This window comes from Rosa rugosa, chromosome 4, assembly GCF_958449725.1.
Source record: "Rosa rugosa chromosome 4, drRosRugo1.1, whole genome shotgun sequence".
NCBI lineage: Eukaryota > Viridiplantae > Streptophyta > Magnoliopsida > Rosales > Rosaceae > Rosa > Rosa rugosa.
Window position 1 is genome coordinate 47916364 of NC_084823.1, and position 23880 is coordinate 47940243.

General features: G+C 37.9%; 3 protein-coding genes and 1 long non-coding RNA gene across 5 annotated transcripts; 2 read left to right on the plus strand and 2 right to left on the minus strand.

Moving 5' to 3' along the window:
- Positions 1–255: 255 nt before the first annotated feature.
- LOC133744115 (peroxisomal membrane protein PEX14) lies at positions 256–4511 on the plus strand. 2 transcript variants are annotated; one of them, XM_062172252.1, is made up of 14 exons: positions 256–352; positions 465–523; positions 870–1096; positions 1182–1221; positions 1322–1500; positions 1669–1858; positions 2011–2100; positions 2272–2342; positions 2442–2484; positions 2576–2643; positions 2731–2775; positions 2859–2927; positions 3386–3921; positions 4172–4511. In XM_062172252.1, exons 2-13 carry the CDS (start codon positions 484–486, stop codon positions 3884–3886), a joined length of 1563 nt encoding a protein of 520 aa, XP_062028236.1. In that variant the 5' UTR covers positions 256–352; positions 465–483; the 3' UTR covers positions 3887–3921; positions 4172–4511. The 2 variants fall into 2 exon arrangements, with proteins under 2 accessions (XP_062028236.1, XP_062028235.1); XM_062172251.1 differs by having other exon boundaries at positions 272–352; positions 867–1096.
- Positions 4512–5619: 1108 nt separating this feature from the next.
- On the plus strand, positions 5620–9820 carry LOC133745912 (1-deoxy-D-xylulose 5-phosphate reductoisomerase, chloroplastic). Its single transcript, XM_062174073.1, has 12 exons — positions 5620–5921; positions 6189–6370; positions 6480–6566; positions 6773–6898; positions 6981–7043; positions 7248–7397; positions 7621–7688; positions 8181–8292; positions 8397–8501; positions 8642–8763; positions 9076–9222; positions 9372–9820. Exons 1-12 carry the CDS (start codon positions 5834–5836, stop codon positions 9538–9540), a joined length of 1419 nt encoding a protein of 472 aa, XP_062030057.1. The 5' UTR covers positions 5620–5833; the 3' UTR covers positions 9541–9820.
- A 4481-nt stretch (positions 9821–14301) lies between these two features.
- LOC133743255 (uncharacterized) lies at positions 14302–15426 on the minus strand. Its single transcript, XM_062171124.1, has one exon. It carries the CDS (start codon positions 15260–15262, stop codon positions 14339–14341), a length of 924 nt encoding a protein of 307 aa, XP_062027108.1. The 5' UTR covers positions 15263–15426; the 3' UTR covers positions 14302–14338.
- Positions 15427–19751: 4325 nt separating this feature from the next.
- LOC133745880 (uncharacterized) lies at positions 19752–21535 on the minus strand. Its single transcript, XR_009863858.1, has 2 exons — positions 20322–21535; positions 19752–20214 (listed from the first exon to the last, which is right to left on the minus strand). It is a non-coding gene; the product is annotated as an uncharacterized LOC133745880 (long non-coding RNA).
- Positions 21536–23880: the final 2345 nt, after the last annotated feature.

Genomic DNA, 23880 nt, shown 5'->3' on the forward strand with positions numbered 1-23880 from the left:
AAAACTATAATTCGATCGAGATATAGACTCGAAACAACTCCTAAAAACAACTGGTGAAGATCCCAATGGGCATCGTAAACACCCAACAATCTGTTTGAGGTGAAGTGGGTTTTCCGAATTTACTGCAATCAAAGAAATGATGAGAGCCCAAAACTTGTAGGCCTTCTTTGAACCGTAAAAACCCAAACTAAACACAAGGCCATGGTCCATGTCTGCGGTGCTACGCAGCCGATAGAGATACATTATCCGCAGTATTGTTTAGTCTCAGAAGTCATAATAATAGCAGCTGCTGCTGCTTTGGGATGAGCAAAGCCCACCTTACCAGTCTACCTCATTATTTTCATCGTCTTCTGTAAGCACTTTTGTTATAAGCACCCCAAATATCAATAGAGCTTTCGCTGCTTTCTCCATTTTTCTTTCTTTCTTTCTCACTGATGGTTTGTTGTGTTTGCTGAGTGATTCAGGTAGAGGAGTAGGTCCACTATGGCCTCTCAATCCTCGGAGGACAAACCAGAAAACCCAGGTGCCGTTTCTCTCTCAGATTTTGTTTTGGTTCTTATTGCTTTGTTTTTTAAGTTCAATTCATATAGTTGCTGAGAAAGTTAAGCAATTTAAGTTCAGATTAAAAAGAAGAGAAATTTAACTTGGGTATTGAACTTGGGTTATAATTGAATAGAACCCAAGATTTCTTTTTGTTATTATAGTTCCTACTTGATGGGTTGTGAAAGAAAACATAATTCTTGCTAATTAGCTAATGCTAAGTTTCTAATAGTTAAAAGTATGAATCTTGGTTACATTACTTACGTATAAGCTTTAAGTTTAATGCTTTATGTTTAATATGGGATGCTGATTATGAACTTGAATAGTAGGTCTTGCTGAGGCTCAGCAAGATGTTGCAGCTCAGCCTCCTAAGCAAACTTCAACCCCATCGGTGTTTGTGAATTCCGAACCAATGAGAGAGGACCAAGTGCAAAATGCTATGAAGTTTCTTTCGCACCCAAAAGTTAAGGGCTCTCCTGTCATCTACAGGCGCTCTTTTCTTGAGAAGAAGGGGCTTACGAAGGAGGAGATTGATGAGGCGTTTCGGCGTGTGCCTGTAAGTTAGTTGTCTATTCGGGATTACGCGAATTGTCAATTTTTCGATTTTGACATGCTTAGCATGTGTTTGCTGCAAATTGCAGGACCCACCTCCAAGTGCACAGGCAACTACTGCAAATCAAGGTAAAAAATAATTGGTGTTCAAGTGGGATTATGGATATGGCCAGAGTATATCAATTGTTTGCATAAGTGATGGTTGTAACTTGTATATGTTTTCTTATAGCTGATGGACAAGCGAAAACAACAAACATTCAGGCACAAAGTTCAAATCAAACTTTGCAGCCTGCTAGTTCTACTGCCCCGGTGGGTACCTTAGCTCGGTATAGATTCCACTGGTCTCATGCCATTCTTGCTGTAGGATTACTGGCAGCTTCAGGTGCTGGAACTGCTTTACTTATTAAGGTATATAACCCGAACCTTTCTACAAAGGTCTCAGACCTTGATTTCTATCCTTTCTGATGCTCTTCCTTGATTTTTATATGCTTAGCGGTTGATTGTCTGTATCCACCTAGACTTTTATCTTTCAATTTCCAGCTGTATTGCTGTCCGATAACATGTTCCCTGTTTTAGAATGCTATTATTCCAAGGTTGAGGTCTTGGGTACGAAAGGTTGTATTGGAGGATGACAATGACATTGAGAAGAAAACTGACACGAAACCCAGTTTAGCAGAAGAAGCTGCAGCAGCGGCTAAATCAGCTGCAGCTGCAGCAGCAGATGTGGCAAAAGCAAGCCAAGAAATGCTGAATTCTAAGACTGAAGGTGGGGTTATCACATTAATTATCTTAACCTATTTCTCTCTTTATTGAGCTTATCTCTTACTGGTCTTATTTGTTTCCATTTTCACTTTGGTTTCTATATCTGATGAGTAATTCTCCTTCATGATTGCTGCACCTTGGTTCATACTTGCGCAGAGAGGAAATACTTTGGGGAACTTATGAGTTTGTTAGATGTGCAAGTGCAAGAAATGAAGTCAATGAGTAATTCCATACGGAAATTGGAAGGTACTGGAAACATTCCATCTAATCCCAATTATTGCAAATGAATGATTGTTCTGCCTATAAAACAGTTACATCACCATTTGTATGCAAGCATGACAAGTTTTGCTTCTTGTTTGCATTCTGGAATCTAATGATAAGTTGATTGAGTATCCTGTCTTTCTGCTTAATGATCAGGAGAAACGAGGGCCTCAAGAGCCTCTCTTGTTGATCACGAAGATAGTCGACTCACAGTCACTAAGTCAAAGGTCAGCTGAAAGTAGGCTTGAATTTAAAATTCTTGTTGATCTTTAAAATCTCATCTACGTTTTCTCAAAAATTGGTTGTACTAATTGACTGTTTTACAGCAACAATATGTGAATGGCAAGGCAGAGTACGACATGCACTCAGGTAATTCTTCTATCATGAATTACTATGGTCTCTTGTTTACTCTTTCAATTGTTAATTGATTCTGCCTTATCTTTTTACAATTTCCGTACAGTGCAATCTTTCTCAGCTCCTGCATCTGTGGAACCATCTGCTGCACCTCACTCAAAGTCTTATATGGAGGTAAGAAGTTTTTAGTGTGTTTACATTGGTTAAAAAAAGTTATAAAAAGAAATGCCTGACTTTAGTATTTTGAATTGGTAATTGCAGATCATGGCCATGGTACAAAGAGGGGAGAAACCTCCTAATGTCAGAGTAAGCTCTTTCCAGCTTTCTTTCTGACACCAGCTCTTTTGTGACTTCATGCTAATTCTTTGTCATTCTGGATGCACATACAGGAAATTGATGATTTACCGCCCAATCCTAATCAGCAGCCATCAAATCCTCGCTTGGTTCCTAGAGCCAAGGTATTGTTTTTGACAGTTTTTCACCTTTCCCACTATTCTCTCTCTCTTGATGAAAAGGAAAAGAAAATGGAAATTAATTTTATGGAGTGATGGAGTCATATGCAGTAAGTAATTTAAGCAGTAGAGAATGAGAATTACCACTTATGAGGATGGTTCACTGAATTTGGGTAACCAACTTTTGGTTTCCAGTGTAGTACAGCAAAATATCAAACTTATTCACTCCATATTAGTAATTACATGGTTGATCTTCTGAAAACAACTTGATCTTAGTTGCTGTGAATCTTTCACCACAGCTTCTGTATATGTTATTTGAGATGATCTTGGAAAGTTAAAGACTTAAGTTTGCTATAAGAAAATGAAAAAAAAAAGCTCTTTTACAAAACCATCAATTTAGACAATTCAAATATCTTGCTTTGATAATCCACTGAGTTGTTGTAACTTTATGTTTTATTGGGTAGCCTTGGGAGCTTGGTCAGACCCAAAACAACTCAAGCCAAGTATATCAGTCCCATACAAGTAGCGAAGCCTTCAGTTCGAGCACGCAGGAGAATGGGCTCAATTATTTAAACGGTGACAGTTCAGTGCCTTGGTGGCAGCGGAAAACTCCCAGTATCACAGAGATAGAAAATGAAGATGAAGTCAAGGCAGCTAGTTCGCAAGTAGTTAAGCAGCCGGTTCAGCGTGCATGGGTTCCTCCCCAGCCACCCCCAGTTGCAATGCCAGAAGCAGCTGAAGCCATCCGACGGCCAAAACCATCAGTGCAGAGAGAATCTCTGGGTAATGATCAGGCCGTAGCACGTTCTTCATCAGATGTGACTGATGAGTTGCAGAGGGTAACAAAAATATCCGAGTCTGGAGGTGCATTGGAGATGAACAATGGGAATGCTGCAGAAATCAGTAATGGGAATTCATATCTGAACTCTACCGAGATACATGAAGAGCAAGAAAACTATGAGTAATCCGGCGTTCATTTCATTTAACAGCTCAAACTAAGGTACACCTATTACACTTATTGAAGCGAATATTCATGTAAACTATGTTGTGTGCAAGCATTGTAGTCTGTTTATTGTTTATTTACCAAGTTTAGGAGGCGTTTTGGCTTTCATGGTCTACAGGACAAAACTGGTTTGGCCTGCTGAAAATATTGTTTAGCCGAAAGAGTCTACATTAGCTCTGTGACAAGGCCCTTGTTCTACTTCTCTCAGCCATTTATATTATATTGACACATTGTATTGCTGGTGCAGATTCCATCGTCGGCGACCAACCTGCAAACTATTCAGAGGCTCACTCAGTTGGAGTTACGGACTCACACAAGTAAATACATGCAAGGATGAGAGACAGTGAGATAGCCAAACGTGTAGTTAGTTCATAAATTATAATAAGTTTGCCGAAAGCAGAACCAGAAGAAATGGGCCGTGTAGGGTTGGACACTAGTAGCCAAACCTACTCTTCTTTGTCTTGCATTGGAGGCATTACGTGTATACATTTCCAGAGTGTTTATTTCAGGCTCCACCAAGAGGTGTTACTGTTTCTGATATATTAATCTATATAAATGTGTCACTTATGTCATGTGTTTTCATGCTATTTGGGTGGATGTTGCTTTTGTTTAGTGGTTATGCTTATCCGGGTGTCTACTTTTAGTAATGGACTAGGCATTCAAACAAGGATTAGCTTTGGCACTAGTTTAAATTGTATGCGCATCAAATAGTAATATACGCCTCTTAGGCAACTTGGCAAGGCGCCAAAACCAGGACCCTTGTAATCAGCGGTAACTTAATTCTCATGCTATTCCCCAGCTTCGCACGTTACTTGGGGCTAATCCAAGGCATAGTAATCAGTTCTTTGTCTTATGCAATTTGCATTAGTCATAGTTGGATAATGACTATCATAGTAGTCCTTATAAGATATACAGGCTGGTCTTTAAAGCATAGCAGTCCTTGTGACTTGTTTAGTGTATTCTAAGGATTCTAGTTGCATGCATATCAAGCCAACTTCTTGTGATGAGGTATCTATTCGAAACCTCTGTTCGTTAGATACTCTCGAGTCAAACCAACAGAAAATGAATGCAAATATTAAACAAATTAGTGGGTTTAAAACATCATCCAAACGGGTCAAATATATATTGAATATATGAAACCTTGTTTCAAGTTCTTGCGCATGATTACCGAGACTAAGTTGTCGAGATTAAATTGGTCTAAGCATATCAGTGTGGATGAGATCTCAAGTTCAAATTTTCTACTCTTAAGACTTAAGATCAGAAAATATAAAAAAAATTAAAGAATTCTTCAGGTCAAAACTATCACATTGTTTGGTTTTGGTAATGCATGCATTGAATTTGAAGTACTACAACTCAGGAGTTCATAACCATATTATTTCAAGCTTATAAAGAGAATGGCTTCAAAGCCTTCCTTTTGTTTTGGTATAAATGAGCCTTCCTTTTGAGCCCCAATACAAACAAACAATCTTGAAATGCAATCAGTTTTAGGATTGAAAACAAAAAACGAACAAAAAGGAAAAATTTGGATGGATTATAGAGGGAATCAAATGGAGGGTATAAACTAGAGTCCCTATCCTTCTCATAATACAATGTTAAAGAGCCGTTGAACGACGTCGTTATGACAGTGTTACTTTGAAGCATCACGAGAAGAATGACTGTCCATACAAAGAGGTTGATTCCCTTCTCGTCCCTATCCTCCAATCCATTTCTCGTCCTTATTCAACACTCCCTGCACTTTGCCATGTTTGATTATTACTTCAAACCCATCACTATTGTACTATAAAGCTCCCCCATTTCATGTCCACACAAAAAATTGGCTTAAAGGGTTCTGTTCATCCCTCTTTCTCCATCTCTCTTAAGGGGTTCTTTGGTTTTTGGACTTTTGGATTACAAAAGGTGAGTTTTTGGGATGGCTCTGAATCTGTTGTCTCCAGCTGAAATTAAAGCGATCTCTTTCTTGGATTCCACCAAGTCCACTCACTTGCCAAAGCTTCCAGGTTTCACTCCCCTTCTTAGCTTTCCAAAAGTGCATGCTGGCATTATTGCTCAATTGGGATTCTGTGTTTGTATAAAGATGGTGTCTTTTTACTTTCAATTGAGTGATTAAAGTTCATGTATGTAAAAAAAAAAAAAAAAAAGTCTGCAAATTTACTTGTATGAAGCTCTGAATTGTGATTATATGGTTGTTTGATATATATAAATTTAGTTGCTTTTCTAATATTGGAAAGAGAAATGATAGTGTTGTGCTCATTTGTTGTACATAGGTGGGTTTGCTTTGAGGAGGAGAGATTGCAGAACGGTGATTGGAAGAAGAATTCAGTGTTCAGCACAAGCACCACCACCTCCAGCTTGGCCGGGAAGTGCTTTTCCGGAGCCCGGCCGGAGGACTTGGGATGGTCCAAAGCCTATTTCTGTTGTTGGATCTACTGGTTCCATTGGAACCCAGGTATCCCTTTCTTTCTTTTTAGTAGTATACGTTTTGAGATTAAAGATAAATTGTAAGACACTGGACAGATTATGGGAATTGCATCAGTCCAAATCTCCTGTTTCTACAGACATTGGACATAGTTGCAGAGAACCCTGAAAAATTCAGAGTTGTGGCCCTAGCAGCTGGCTCAAATGTCACTCTTCTTGTCGATCAGGTAATCCATCAGATGGATAACATTTCGTAGAATTTGAAATTTATTTATTCCGTCATATAAATCAGTTTTGGAATTTGAGTGGCAAAACTTTACCTGACTCGATAATCATCCATCATAAGTACTAGTAACCTAGTTATCCGGAGTGTGGAATGTTTTTTTCCTACATATATTTCTTGGTGCTGAAAATCCTATTTTGTATTGCACAGGTGAAGAGGTTCAAACCCAAACTAGTTGCAGTTAGAAATGAATCATTACTTAATGAACTTAAAGAGGCTCTATCTGGTCTAGAAGACAAGCCTGAGATCATTCCTGGGGAGCAAGGAGTCATTGAGGTAGCCTAGCATCTAATTTCCACTGCTAATGAATTCCATTCTCATTCTCTACAAGAAATTGCTAATAGTTTTCTCTTCTCAGGTTGCTCGGCACCCAGATGCAGTCACAGTAGTTACAGGAATAGTCGGTTGTGCAGGACTGAAGGTAATTGCGTTGTCATTTTGTTTGGTACTCATTGAAGTTATATATACATGATGTAGTAACTTAAATACAGGGGAAGGTTGACGGCACAGCAGAGTTGGCTAATTAATTTGAATGATTAATAATTCTTTTTCTCTTTGCATGAGAAAACAGTATTAACTTATAACTAGCAGGCTGAAATTTTTCCTGTTGTCTTTCTAATCTTAGCCTACAGTGGCTGCAATAGAAGCAGGGAAAGACATAGCTTTAGCCAATAAGGAGACTCTGATTGCTGGAGGCCCATTTGTTCTTCCTCTTGCACACAAGCATAATGTGAAAATTCTTCCTGCTGATTCAGAACATTCTGCAATTTTTCAGGTATGAAAACAAATCCATATTGATACCCAACTCTATGTAATAGGTTATGCTGTGATCTTGATATATCTATCAAATTTGCTGCATTCTTGTTTGTGATACTCAAAGTACTGTTAAGTTACGTGATACACCTTAGTTTAGTCCTTACCTAGTCATTTATTTATTAGTGCATCCTATATCCTCTCCTGTGAATACTAATGAAGCTAATAAATGCTTATTTTTTCAGTGTATCCAAGGCTTGCCAGAGGGTGCACTTCGGCGTATCATTTTGACAGCTTCTGGTGGGGCTTTCAGGTGAGAAATCATAATATAAGCTAGAACGAAAGCTTGTGAACTGAGACCCTGGGTAGAGATCTCTATCCTTCTTATGCAAAGTAGGCGGAAATTTTTTATTCTCCCCAATTTGTAGGACATATTTCGAGCACATTGTTTTTGGCTAATGTGTGGATTTTGTACTTCAACTCTTGAAAAATAGAGAACTCGCATAGGTTACTTATTTTCTTTCTCTGTAAACACTTTATAGAAAGCAAAAGGAGTTTGAATAAGCGAGATTAGACTATCATATTTAATTATTCTTTCTATATAAAAGTATATGTATTAGTTCTGTGCATTTATATTTTGGTTGTAACATCTTACTTAAGTAGTGAGGACTCTCACATATAGTTTTAATTTATGAATGAAACTCTGATTCACTCAGTTTATTTCTTGAATGGTCAATTTTGGGACGGCTGCCTCTCTCTTTAATATAATCAGGATCTTGACAATCTCTCACTCTGTTACTCACAGGGATTGGCCTGTTGAAAAACTCAAAGAAGTTAAGGTTGCTGATGCTCTGAAACATCCTAACTGGAGTATGGGAAAGAAGATAACTGTTGATTCAGCTACGCTTTTCAATAAGGTTTTCTATCATTTTTAGTTTCTGTTTGATATGGCACAAGGGGCAATTAAGCATTCAAGTATTCTGTTTCCTAGCAGTATTGAGTAAGTTCTGTACTTTGACAGGGGCTAGAAGTCATTGAAGCCCATTACTTGTATGGAGCTGAGTATGATGATATCGAGATTGTGATTCATCCACAATCCATCATCCATTCGATGATTGAAACTCAGGTTCAACACTTAGTTGTGGCCGCTGCTTTTGTTTTACTGTTCTGTCGTTTGTATAAAGACTGCAAACTCATATAAGTTTGGAATTTGAATTTCAAAGGTTTTTTTTTTTTTTTTTCTCTTCAATATATTGTTCTTTCCAGGATTCATCTGTTCTAGCACAGTTGGGGTGGCCTGATATGCGCTTGCCAATCCTCTACACCATGTCATGGCCAGAGAGAATCTATTGCTCTGAAGTAACCTGGCCCCGGCTTGATCTTTGCAAGTAATGAACTTTTCCTTATTTGACTTTCTTGAGGATTCAGTTTTGCGCCCTTTTCTCTTTTGTGGTCACAAGGAGTAATCTTGAATGAATTAGCATACATTTCTTAATCTAAAGCTGGATAGATATATTGTTGAAGCTTAGCTTCTAATGTTTTATGGCTATCTATACGTCTACAGTGAATGGTTTTGTGATGGTAAACTTGATATTCCATAGGGCTCTTGCTTCTTTACAAACTCCCCAAGTAGGGTCCTTTTCTATCTTGACTTTCCTGTTACATGCTTTGAAATAACTCTGCCTTCTTTTCTGATGCAGGCTTGGTTCACTAACCTTTAAAGCTCCTGACAACGTGAAATACCCATCCATGGATCTTGCCTATTCTGCTGGGCGGGCCGGTGGCACCATGACAGGAGTTCTTAGTGCAGCAAATGAAAAGGCCGTGGAGATGTTTATCGATGAAAAGTATGTGCTTCCTTTGATAGAATATGCTTAACCTCAAACTTCAATATCACATTATGATCATCTGGACTAGTGATCTTGCAAATCTTTGCTAATATGCACCTTCTTATCATGTAAATCATCAGCTAATGAAAACTTTGGCTCTTTTGCAGAATTAGTTATCTGGATATTTTCAAGGTTGTTGAGCTAACATGTGCCAAGCACAGGGCAGAACTCGTGACCTCACCTTCCCTCGAGGAAATTGTACATTATGATTTATGGGCTCGAGATTATGCTGCTAATCTGCAAAGCTCTACAAGTTCAACCCCTGTATTTGCATGAGTTACCGCTGGTCCTTGTCGATCTGAGCGGTAGCTATGCTATGAATTGAGAATCGGCCAGCATGTTCTAATCTCCTGGTAGATGTGGCGTAGATGGGGTTGTATATGTATGAATACATTGGCCATTAAGTCCTATAATGGGCGGTAGATTTCAAAACACAGAATCAAGGAAATCAATGAAAAAAAGAAGAAGGGAAAGTCAGATTTGTAGTGAAATTGCGTCTTTGTTTGATTCTTTGGTCTCAATCATTAGTTAGTTGATTACACAGATTTCTCAAACACAGGCTTTTCTTTTCTTCTTCATCTCTCTTTTTTTATTTATTTTTTGTTGTTGTTGTATCTTGTATGTAGAAGTAAGATAATAACAGTGTGGACCAAGCATTAGTTGTAAAAAGAAGATTGGGTTTGGGTACAGACTTCTTCTCTTTCTCTTTCTGGTTGATCTGGGTTGAAATGAAAGTCCAAAATATGAGCCTCTTCTATGACTTTCCCTAGTATATATATTTGGGTCCTGGAGTGAAGACTGACCAACCTTCTCTTCTCTTCTCTATGGTTTTCAATTTGGTTTGTATATTTCAACGCCTGCCGGCCTTGCACCCTTGTTTTTCTTGTGCTTGCACACCACACTCAGACATGGGACTCGTCACAGAAGTTTGGCATAGCTTTTGACAATTTTACTTTGCTCGCTCTTTCAACAAGCTTCAACTTAATTAGTCCAGATCCATATATCTTTGAGAGCATGCAAGGTGATAAATTACCCGCAAATTGCGACTAACCCATCAGAGACGTGTTTATTGATCGAGACCGAGCATATATTAAGTTCACTGTCAAGGGGTCATCTGTGCAGCGTGCATGAGAATCAGCAGAACAAAAATGGTTCACCCCTATCTTCTATCAGTATATATGTAGCTGTGCAACTCCATTTCCCTAAATAATGAATGAATGATATAACCGAAGACTTGGACTTAGTATGCTTGCAATCAGACAATTAATCCCACAAAACACGGACGTTTTGCCAAAAAATGTTTGTCTCGATGTCTCCTCTTTCCATCACCCTGCCTAATTTCTATCTATGATGGTGCAACTCATTCTTCCACAGCAGGATTAGATATTATATGAACCTCATCATAGTCATTAATTCATTTTCGGAACAAGTACCGTAAAAATTCTCCGATTTGATGGTTCTAATGACTAGCTTATTGGGTCGAGATGAGGGCATCCTTGCTTTTCTTAAAAAAAAAAAAGAACGTCCTCTCCGGAAGAGAACTCTATACAGTATATATGTATATATACATACATATATGCATGACATAGGAGATTTACATAGATTGTTTATCATTAGCAGACAGTAAATGTCTTGCAGAGTACAACTAATCCCATCTTTAATCTGGAAGCATCTAATTCTGCCCTTACACCACTTTTTTAAAGCTCTAGCTGTTTCTGAAATGAGGAAAGCGATTAAGATCTTTTGCAATAGCTTTTCCATTATATATGCAGCAGAAGCATCTGAGACCCTAAGAGCTACATGTCCTCCTTCTTGTGCTACAAGTTTTGTGGGTGCTGATTGAGATTGGAGCTAGGTATAAGTGAGGATAATAATAATGTGGGCGTGGAAATGAACCTGGCCGGTCTGCCATTTTAAGTGAGAATTATAAGTGGGTTCTTTCTGCGGAGAGAACATGGACAGGCTCACATCTATTCATTAAGGAATCCTACCCACTCTAGATATATACAATTACATGTCTCCAATCAAGAAGAGACAGCTACGTACCAGATTATTGCTCATACAATCATACATGCATGTCAACCAATGTACCACTTTGGACCAACCCTTTTTATTTGTCAGTGATCAAAGCTTGTTGCAAGCCATTAAATAGGTGAAGCTAGCAACTTGCTTACCTGATTTGACACAATGCACCAATCAAAGAGACCCACAATGGTTGATGGGAAACCATCTTTTAATTTCAGTCCTACTGTGATGATGTACATGATGCATCAGTTTTTCTGATACAAAATAAATGATCAAGTTCGTTTATGTTTCAAGACAACTTAATGTCTAAAAAATAATGTATTTGTTCAAAACCTGACATTATTTTAAAAGATAATCATATAGTGTTGCAACACAGTAAATAATATCAAACAGTTATGTTTTCTCTAAATTACAATCAAATTTTGAATAAAGAGCGTCATCGATCTTTTAGATAAACTATTAGACATATTATATGGATACTTAAAAAATTCACCACTTTTACCAAAACTTTGACATATTTTTCCATAGTGCACAGTATCTTATATCATATAACAGAAGCCCAGAAGCACTCACAATCCAACCTACCTAAACCTTAATTTGAGGCAAATTTGGAGAACTAGTAAAAAAAGAGGAGTTATTTCAGCTTGAAATGGCTAGAAACTAAGATGAAGATGACAAGAATATTCAGAGTTTCAATGTGGATTTGGTTGAGAACCCAAGAAATATATCAAAATGGGCACCTGATAAGAGTGTTTTTTTACAGCCTTTGGCATGTATTCTCCAAAAGAAGCAAAAAGGGACAAAGAGGATGTGATGTGAAAAACAGTAGAATGCCCTACAAACCCAGAACCAGATACGTCCACACATGTTCTGCTTCTGATCAAAGTCCTTTGCTTAATTTGTTATTTTCATTGTCACTTCTTTATGAGAGAATGTGCAGAAGAAGCTAAAGCCAATTGACTAAGCTCACCCAAATCAATCATTAACCAATTATCTACTTTTGTTTCTATTCCCTCCTTAAATCACTAATCTTTTCAGGACCTTTTTATAAATATCTTTGAATTAATAATTTCTGTTCTGGGTTTTGTACTCCTGTACTATGATTTTACATATATTTATCTTCTACCTGATGTCCAAGTCCAACTCTTTCACTTTTGGCTCTTTTCCAAAGTTGCTGGTTTAGCAAAATCTGGAATTGTATTAGAACAGTATCAGTACTAGCGTACTGCTACTACTTAATTGTTTGATATAACCTTTCATTGTCTAACTTCAAAAAAGAGGAAGAAAGAAATGAAGGAATCTGCTTTATACAATTTCCAATGTTTTAGAGAATTGGAGCTCAGCTAGCTAGCAGCTAGCTTTTGCAGTGGGATTGGCTCTGGGAAAGAAAAGAGAAGGACAAAGGGTACGAATTTGCAGGTGATGAAGATTCAAGACCAAGACTAATATTTCACTTTCATGTGCTTTTGTTGCCTAATGTGGAATTCATAGTCATACAATTCATCTTTTGCTTTCTCCCCTCTCTGTGTTATCGGCCTTTAATTATAGGGGACCCGGTTCGAAACTTTAACCAAAGAGCCACCCCTGTATTATTAAAGTTTTCCCTTTCATTATGAGAATATAATGAAGAAGAAGACATATCCTATGAAGAGGTATCACGGAAATGGAGTTTGTATGTCTTTTGTACTGAGATTCTCGAGAAAATAATTTTGTGAGAGTGTTTAGTTACCGACTTACTTTAGATTTCTTGTATAAATTGAATTACAAGATAGTTAAGAATAATAAAACGGCATATATAGTGTGAATTAGTATTAAATTTATATATAATACGGTCCAAAAAGACATTGTCCATGATATGGGCTTAAAGAGATTATACTTCATTATCGGCTCTCTTTATCTTCCTTCCCCTAGTGGGTTTACAATAAGATGATCAAAGTCAAAACTACATGACATAATCTAGTTTGGGAATGTAAAATCAAGTTGTGATGATGTATGTTTGTGTAGTTTCTTATAAATACAAGCAGACTAGGCTAACTTGCTAGTGAATAGTCTTTCTCGTATTAAACTTTGATATTGACTTTGTAACTTAGATTTGTATTTTGTATCAAAATAATAATTCTTTTAAGTTTGAATTTTTGAATAGTGGAAAATCCAACCACTCTTTTTGCCCTTTTCTTGCAGGACACCCTTCACTAGGTACAAGCTAATCAATTTACAATTAAATTCTTTTTCTTGACCTATTTTTAATTAAATGAAGTAACATGCCTCTAAGGCAAGCATTCCACCTCGTTTATTCAAAGATAGATTTTGGGTTCACATGCACCCTATGCTACCAACTCTATTTGATTAACTACTTTAATTATCAAGCCTAGTCATTGACCTACAATTAAACGTTATCCTCATCCTCCGACAAATTGTACTCAAGGCATTTACATTTCTATAATATAGATAAAGTATCTAAAGATATTCGAGTGTGTATTTTTATATGTATAAATGAGCGATTTTGTAACCTTCCTAAAATTATGATATTTTTCTATAAAAAGTTTATGATCACATCCCATCAAAACCAAAAGGAGACAGAGACAAGCGTATCCATGGCTCTTGTTTTCCCACCTTATCCTTCCATCAATTTCTTTACACCTGTAGTCACCCATTAAAGTTTTCACACATAGGTAATAGCTTTAATACTTGGAAGCTTCTACAAAAGACAACAGAAACGCGTGATGTTTCATTTTTTTTTTAAGACAATTAATTATTTATTAATCAAAACTTAATATTTATTTACGCTTGGATCAAACAATTTAAAAAGAAGAATTTAAAGAGTAAAAATTGACATATATTATATTATATTCCACTAATAATTTACACAAAATGAAGAAACCACCTGATCAAAAAAAAAAAAAAATGAAGAAACCAATTCTTTTGAGTTGATTAACCCAAACTATTAACTAATTAAAATTGTCTCCAAAATCACCCTAATGAAATCCTAATAGAAACTCACAAAGCCAAAAAGAGCTGAAAAATAGTCATACATTTTTTATTTATTTTTTCAGAATGGATGCAAATTCCTACTAAGCCCATTCACATTAGAGAAAAACCCCACCAGGTCCTGCCTGTATGGCAGAAACGACCGCCGTTTATCCCCATCAGCCACGGCTTTGCTGCTCTTCCCTTTCCGCGCGACTACGACGTTACTGCCCTCCTTCTCTGCGGTCTTGGTCGTCGGAGCAAAAAAGACGAGAGTGTCCTTGGCGCCGTCGCTACTGCTCCGAGAAAGAAGGTCCCGAAACTTCCACCGCTTCGACGACCCGGTCGAGCTGCTCTTATCGCAGCCCCCGCCGCTTCTTCCTCCACCTTTTCCGGAAGCCTTGGGCGGGGCCCACACGCAGTAAGTGCCAGGTGGCAGGTTCTCCAGGTCGTCGGCCTCGGAAGACGAGCACGACGCGGCCTCGCGCTCCTCCTCGATCATGAGCATTCTCAGCGGCTGACGACGCGGCTTCGTAACCGTCGACGGCCTCTCGGAATCTTTATTCACGGCATGAGTAGAGTCGGATGATTCAAGGTCGTCGTCGTTTTGGAGAAGCAAGCTCTGGTCGAAGACCGGGTATACCGGCCTGATCTGACCGTTATAAAAAACCTCCTCCGCCGCAATCGGCGACGTCGGCGCCTCTCCCTCTCTGCACACAAAAGCGAACTCAAACTCCTCCTCCTCCTCCTCCTCCTCATCCGCCGCCTCCTTTACGTCGTCGTTTTCAGCCTCTTGTTGCGCTTCCAACCGCGGCGGTGAGAATTGCGCGTCGTTATTGCTATCATACAGATCATCAATGTCTTCCAAACCTGCCTCATCGAGTTCTTGACGAAACTCGCTGACGACGCGCGCGGCGATCTGAGCAAGGCGGTCGGAGGAAGAGTAGGCGTTGAAGCTGGGAGAGAGCGAGGTTAACGAACTCGCAGCGGCGCTACTGGTCTGCATTCTGAGGTCTCTACCTTCTTCTTCTTCTTCCTCTTCCTCTTCCTATGCAGCTTTTTTAGGAAGAAGATGTGAAATTGAGAGAGAGAAAGAGAGAGAGAGTGAGAGGCGGAGTTGGGTGGAAATGACACAAAAGTATGGGGGTGGGGCTTTTTGGCTCTTCGTATTGGATTTGGGGCTCCTATATATAACAAAAATATAAAATTGCCGATAAAAGAATAGTGCTAGTGGTTGTGGAATTTGGGCTCCAATTTAATTCTTGGAATTCTGGCCAAAATTAATAAAATAAAATATTCGCTTTCAAATTTGTATGTACGCGCTTTCTACGGTGGGATGCGCGCGCCAAAACCAACAACGGCTCCCCCATTTTGTTCATATTTCCGTTGGGAGAATATATTTATTCAATACTAATTATTATGACGTCATTACCCAGCCCCCTAGCCCCTAGGGCCTACTAGGTGTGGTCTAATGACGTACGTAGAAATAAGAATAGAATTGTGATTGTCCTGTGACAAAAAATCTAAATTCACATAGACAGCCATTTTTGTATTTTTTTTATATTTTTTTTTTTTTATAATTGTTACGTAGTAACGGATACAAGAATTTTTACAATTATAGAATTTCTTAACGTCTACTTGTATAATTACCTTTTACGGTCATTGTGTAAAGAAGGTATGGGCAAGATAGGAAGGGCGGTTGTTAGCTGGGCTACCTTTGATATGATGCGAAATTAAGGAAACCTGTTTTGTGTTCTTTCTAAATTCTTCTTGTGCACTAAATCTGTAGATGGAGAGAGAGCTACTAATTGACATGTGTTAACCAGACGGACCTCCCACTCATCATCTGAGTTATAATTATCTGCCGCGAAAGAGGTTGTTTGGCACAGCTGAGAAAACAACATACAATTTGCTGGCCAGTTAGTTTGTTGAAATTGAGAGTTTTCTACGTATGAATGTACAGTAAGATGTATACGTATCTCACAATATAACGTGATTTTTAATAAGCAATGAGTTAATTAGTTAATAATTAATTTCTTAATCCCGATTAACTGGGTTAAGTATCTGTGTGTGAAGAAGAGATCGAATATATGAGGGCGACGCCTGTGGTTCTTAATCATCAGAACAAATTAGCGACTTGACTTCTCTAAACCAATTAAGTTAATTGATATTTTGCTGCAGTACTATATCTACTTCTTCTAGAAAGAAACAGATATCTGGAAATTTCTGCGGATGGCAAGACCCTTCATTTGGAAAGCTGTCCAACCCCTTCGAACACGACAATTTTTCTAGTTCGTAAAATATCACCTAAACCCTAAATATAACCTGACATATTATTATAATTGTACAATCTAGATAGGTACCTTTGATGATGATTTAATAAGCTAAATAGAATGAATGTTAATTCCTTTCTTCTCTGTCTTAATTTGATATGTAAGTACCTACCAATGATCTGGCCAAACATGGACGGATCTTATCAATTCCTACTTTCTTTTTGGTTACTCTGAAATTATTAATCCTAACAAATATACTTGCTAGCTAGCTAGTTTTTGGTCATTCATTCTGAATTATGTTTAGGTTTTGTTCGGTTTTCAGTTGTTACAAATAGCATGAATCGCACATTCATGCATGATGCATTTCTTGCTGGCTACTACTTAATTTGCCTTTAATTAATTACATATTTCTATGCAATTGCCCGCAAGCAATGTAAAAGCTAGCTAGCTAACACGTTTAGTATTTTCTTTATAGATCGATATTTATAGGGACTTACCAATTCAGTGACTCTGGCGCTGGACGTTCTCAAAATGGGTACTATTGGGTCAGGTGAATCCAATAATTCAATAATATACGCCCGTTGGTTATATGATTCACTCTTGGTGTAAATAGTTAGCTAGGTTGATAATTACCAAGCATAATAAGTACGTAGTGCATGCACAAATTAATAAGAGCTAGCTAGCCTTTGGGAGCAAGTAAAGTACAATACCCCAATTGCAATTATATGAACAGCTAACTAATTAAGCTAGCGTGATCGAGTAAGTAAAGCTTCATCGATCTTTAAGGTATATATTTGTATTTTAATGAATTAGCTATAGTGTCAATTATGATTAGCTTTATGCATGGTTGGGTTGGGTTGGGTTGGCCTAGCTAGATAAGTATAATTCTTGTTGCACCTACTCATAATTATAAATTCTTGAGCAAGCTATTTATATATAATTGCAATCGAATCATTATTTCTCTAATCTCATCATATATATGATATCATCAATACGTGCTATCTAATTTTTTGGGTCAATGATAAAAGAGGTCAATTTGAAGTGCCTTATTATAATTTAGGATACACAAATGTTCCTATGATAATTAAGGTCTCCCCTTAACAACCTACCACTGAAAATACAAATAATTACAAAAACTGCCACCGCATCTCTCTCTGTCCCTCTGTCCCTTTATATTTCTCTCACACAAACACAGCGGCTCCGATCTGGATACCCACGACAACTGCTCCTTCTCCGCCGCACACGATCGCACCCTGATCAAGGGCTTCTCCGGCTGCCCCTCCTCGTCCTCTAGGGGCTAGATCTCTACAAGAATAATCTACGTCGGGTTGACGACGACGACGACCCGGACTTGTCCTGGCACGGGGTGAACTTCTAGGACTTGATCGTCACTTTTCAAGTTTAGTCTTTGTCAAGGTTAGTACCATTTTCAAAAATTCTTGCCTGATGATGGACCTGCAATTGTGAATTGGGTTTTAGTTCTGGGTTTATGTTGATCTTTAATAGCATCACAATTGACTCGTCAGTAAGAGGCTCAAATAGATGAGGGTGTTAATGGGTGTTGTTTTGCATTCCAAATTACTAAGCTATTTCTTTAATTTGATGATTGAATTTTCCGTACCTTTTTCGGACAGACATTGATCTATTTTGCATCTAAAATGGGTACTGAAACATGGGCATGAGTATTGAATTGAATGATTGAAGATCAGTTGCATAGCACATTAGAGATGAGATAAGTGCTCAAGTATTGAATTGTCTAATGTTTCCCTGAAGAATTATAGACTCTATTGCTCATGGTTATGTACTTATCCTATGAATTAGATTGAGAGCATGCTTACTGGTTATGTCACAGTCATGAATATGTCACAGATCATATTACTGTCAAAGTCACTAATGATCTTTTGATTTTCACAATTTTATATAGGATATACAAACATGACACATAGGCCGGGGTAAAAGAAAACAGAGGCAAGGAAGTGAAGAAGAATGTTATGAAGAAGAAGCAAAAGTTCTAGCCATAAAGTAATTCCCTAAAGACGAATCTGTGTGAAGAGAAATCACCTCAAGGCCAATATGGTGAGGAGTAATCTCCTCGAGGTGAATCTAGGTGAGTAGAAATCTCTTCAAGAGGAATCTAGGTGAGGAGCAATCTCCCCAAAGAAATCTGAGTGAGGAGATATCCCCTCAAGGAAGATTTGGGTGAGGAGTAAAGTAATTCCCTACAGGCTAATTTGTGTGAGAAGAAATCCTCTCAAGGCTAATATGGGTGACGAGTAATCTCCTCAAGGAAAATCTGGGTAAGGAGTAAAGTAATTCCCTAAAGACGAATCTGTGTGAAGAGAAATCATCTCAAGACCAATATGGGTGAGGAGTAATCTCCTCGAGGTGAATCTAGGTGAGGTTAACAGTAACTTGACCAATGACATAGCCAGTGACCATCAGTGACTTTGTCGGAGGTTAACAGTGACATGGCCAGTGACTTGAAGTTAACAATTACCTGGCCAGTGACCTAGATATAACTATGACTTGAAATTCCAAAATATGTCAGTGACTTGTATAACAATGACATGGTCAAGGACTTGCAATGTAACATGGTCAATGACATGAATATAACAATGATTAGCCAATGACTTGACATGTTCATGTTCCATTTGGGTCATTTTGGGTCCAAACAGCCATGTCAATGACAATGTCAGTTACATGATCAGTTACAGACATTGTAAGTCACATGATCAATTACATGATCAGTTACAGACATTGTAAGTCACATGATCAATTACATGATCAGTTACATGGTCAGTTACATACATTGTAAGTGACATAGTCAGTTACATACATTGTAAGTTACATGGTCAGTTACATGGTCAGTTACATACATTGTAAGTTACATGGTCAGTTACATGGTCAGTTACATACATTGTAAGTGACATGGTCAGTTACATACATTGTAAGTTACATGGTCAGTTACATGATCAGTTACATGGTCAGTTACATACATTGTAAGTGACATGGTCAGTTACATGATCAGTTACATAATCTGTGACATGAGGTTAACAGTGACTTGGCCATAGATTGGCAGTGACATGGTCCATGACTTTGCTGGTGACTTGATGTTAACAATGATTTCGTCAGGGATTGATAGTGACATGTTCATGATTGTGACATGGCCAGTAACTTAGCCAGTGACTTGAAGTTAACAGTGACGTAGCCAGGGATTGACAGTGACATGGTCAATGACATAGTTTCTGAAACTCATTAACTAAATTGTTGGAGACAAAATTCAGGCTATATGATTACAGTAAACCTATTATATAATGTCTTAACTTCAACAAAGGAAATTACTGCGTCATGGAAGGCTAAAAAGCCTATTAGGTGTAAAAGTATTAAGCAACCGACAAATTCAAAGAATGCAAGAGACCACTTCAATTCTTGTGAGCTGGTGAATGTGATCTGCTACGGCATTTTGTCGAATATGTATGCGACTATTATATAAACTTTCTTCCTTTGGGACAAACGGAGACTCGGAAAAAGTAGGGCCTGTAGTCCAAAAGATTGGGTGCTTACTGATGACCCGAGTGAAACTACAAATGTGACTAGATGAGTTGCAAGCCTTTTGGCAGGAAATGCCCCCAATGTCATCATATGCAACAAGGTAAAATCCCAAGTTCATATCATCATAAATTCCCTGCAAACAGAGACAATTGACAAGGATTAAATTGAGTCACACTTGATATCTCTTCTGAATCCACCATTGGGTAATAAGAAATCAAGAAAAGGAAGCAAGAATATAACAAAATCAATCAGTTAACCCGGCCTAGAGCTGCTATCTCAAAGTTAGCTGATTATGTTCCTAAAAATGATTGATCCAACAATGCCCATTAGTTTGAAAATTCTACTAAACCAATTCAAAGAATGATAAGCATCAACTATAATTCTTCCAAGCACTAAAAAACAATGGCTTCATGTAGACAGACTTCCTTCATAACAAAAAACATAATTTTCAATTGAGCCACACTTCAAAACACTTTTAGGCCTGGCATGTATGTTCTAGTACCTAGTTTTGACAACGCCTAATATATGCTAAAGATGTAAAACAATCCATAATTTTGACAAGCCTATAAAGCAAAGAGATACTGCAACGTACTAATAAACCCCCTTGTATATAATTATCAAGAAAAGAAGTTGAATAATATATCAACATCTCACACCAGACTTGAACCACCATAAACACATCATGTCAGGTTTGAAAATGAGCTAAATAAATGACATAGCTGGCAGCATCAAATACGACCTTTCCATTCCCTCTATGGTTACACAGTTTTGAAGCCACAATCTCAGAAAGTAACTGACTTGGCGATTATGAGGCAGAACATGCCAATACAAAGAAATTTGTTGATGAATTATAACAAAAATCCCATCAACAAGGGAAGCAAGACCATACAATTTTCATGCGTTACAGCTAAGATTCAATCATCTTAACACATATAACAGGGAAATCAATCATCCTAAGATTCAATTAAACAATAATTAAATGAATTAACCTAATGACTCAATTAAGTATCTAAAGTATTCAAATTTCTGATCCAAAACACAACAATTCAGGATTGCGAAACCAGATCAAACAAGTTGAATCAAAATGGAGAGAGATGCGAGCTTATGTTGATGTCATCGTCGACTGAGGAGATCTCCTTGGTGGCCTTCTGGCTGAACGAGTAGGACCTCGCCTTGTTCATAATCTGATCCTTGCAATTTCAATCCTTCCATTCTCGCCGAGGGCGACGTGTTTCAACTTGATCACGGCGAAAGACGAAGAAGAAGAAAAAGTGACGTGATCAAGGCGAAGAGCGATGGTGCCAGAGATCGAGAAAAAGAGAACAAAGCTCTGGATTGAAGATCCAAAACTGAGATTTCAGATCGTCATAGAGAGACCAAGCGCAAATCGAATCAAGCTTTCTGATCAAAAGAGAGAGAGAAAATTAGATATCTAAAATTTTGAATGAAAAGTTATAAACGTGTACTGCCTTGAAGGGCATACTTGGAATCAAAAAAAATTAAAAATTGACATTTTTTAACATCACCTCATCATTTATAAGGACTATATTAATATTACTAACAATTTGTTATGGACCTTTTTATCAAGTGGGAAACTAGGTGATCTTTTTATCATTTCATACTCTAATATGACCTTTTGCATCATTTCCCTTAATTTTTTTGGTATTATGAACATGAACATTAACTTAAATGACGGCTATCGATTCTTTTTTGGATTCAACATATTTATTGTGAAATAAATAATTAATATGGCTCATATATTAGTGAACATTTCTATATCGATATGGGAATGAAGTAATGAATCTTCAAATTTGGTTGGATTTCAAATTGTAAGATAAAAATAAATACAAATATTAAGAGTTGGTACATGTAAAAAGCAATTCTATCCCATTCGACATCAATCACTTTGTGGAATTCTAGATAAGTCAATGAAATGACCATTTTATTGCTTTTCATTCTAGAATTTATATTATCTTAGAGATCGATGTAGTATTACACTACTACTGGTACTGGATCAGCGGGGACCCTTGTTACCAAAACGAGTTGTCGTTTCTACTATTTATATACATTCTGGACCGACCATCCTTTGAAATATAGCACAAGTTCTTAGAAAATGAAAGTGACAAAATCGGTAATTTTTTGATGGCTGGCCACATTCATTGCGACTTTCATGGAAAATTTGAATCTTTTTACTTCATCTTTTCGGGTTGGTGGTAAGCTCACTGACAGTAAACATCATTGTCTATCCTAATTGTGATTCATAAATTTTCGGTCACTTCATATATTAGTGATTGAACTAGTCATTTTCCAATCACTTCAATCACTGCAATAATCAATCGGAATCATTTAATAGTTTAACAGTACAAAATCAATGAGCAGATTTTTTTTTTTTTTTGGTAGATGGAAAGATTTTTATTCAAACAAGAACAATATTACAAACAAAAGACCCAAAACGGGCCAAAATAAAAACCAACAAACAAAACCAAATAGCCCTACAATCTTCAGCCGCAGTGCAGATCGAACAGGAGAGAGGTGACATAGTGACGTCGCCGCCACCAGCCAAGCCCAAAGGTGACACAGAAACGTCACCAGATCTGCCGACGAAGACTTGGAGTCCAACCAAAACAATCCCGTGCAAGTACAGCAGCATAGAACCCATCGAAATATCTCCATAACCCAAATCTCTAAACTATACAAAACATCCTCCGAAACAAAGACAGTAACCAATGCAGAAGAAAAAAAGAAAAAGAGATAAGGAGAAGGAGACTGATCCGCAGAGGGATCAAAGGGACAGACGGCCAAAGACCGTGCAGACCCTTGTTGCACTACCGTATTCAAAGGGTTTACGCGCAGGGACGGGAAAAACCCGTTAAAACAGACAATCCAAACAACGCCGACGACAGAGCTCCGATGGACCAAGGAGCAATCGGTGAAGTGGAGTCCGATGGGTGAGGAGGATGTGCATCTTAACCATGATGAATCAGAGATTTGAGACAAAGAGAGATGGGTATGCTGAAAATTAAAGATTAGGAATGGTTGGAAAAGGGGATCTGGGAAGGACAGGAAAGCAAAGACAAAAGGGAAAGCATACTTGCCACCACCGGGGCAGCAGGGAGCTACCACGAGAAGGGTAGGGATAAGCCTCGCGAAGAGGGAAAATATCTCCCCCAACTTTCAAGCCAAAGATCCAGATCAGAGAGATCTAGATCTGGCAAGAAGGGGGGGGGGGGGGAGGAGGGGGAAAGCTGGAAGCTGGGTTGGCTAGAGAGAAGGAGGAGTTTCTCTCACTAGAAAACGCGTTTGCTAAAATCAATGAGCAGTCTCAATAAGTACTATTCAGGTTCTCATGATAAGTTGTCCATTCACTTGTTACGTATTGTTGATAATCTTTAACTTAGGTAAATTATTGTAAAAATTTCTTTAATGGATAGTTAGAGGGGCAAGTTCGATTATATTTCGAAGATGAAGATTCATTTTTCACAAATAGAGTGTACAAAGAGGTTAAGAGGTTCACATATCGATTTCTATGAAGGGGCCCTTTCCATCATATCTATCATATTACACTCCGGCCCAAACTCTCCCAATTGTGTACTATAGAGTTCCATTCGATTTTGACAAAAGCCGAAGCCCAAGAAATAGCTTTATAAACCATGTAGTTATACGCTTGAACTTCATTCTCTATTTGCTCACTCTAGAAATTCCACATATCCGTAACCCAAATCAAGGTGCAAATGAGATAAATTCGTCCTTGATACATGTTTGTGTTCATGTTTTCCTGCTACAAATAGGAAATATGGAA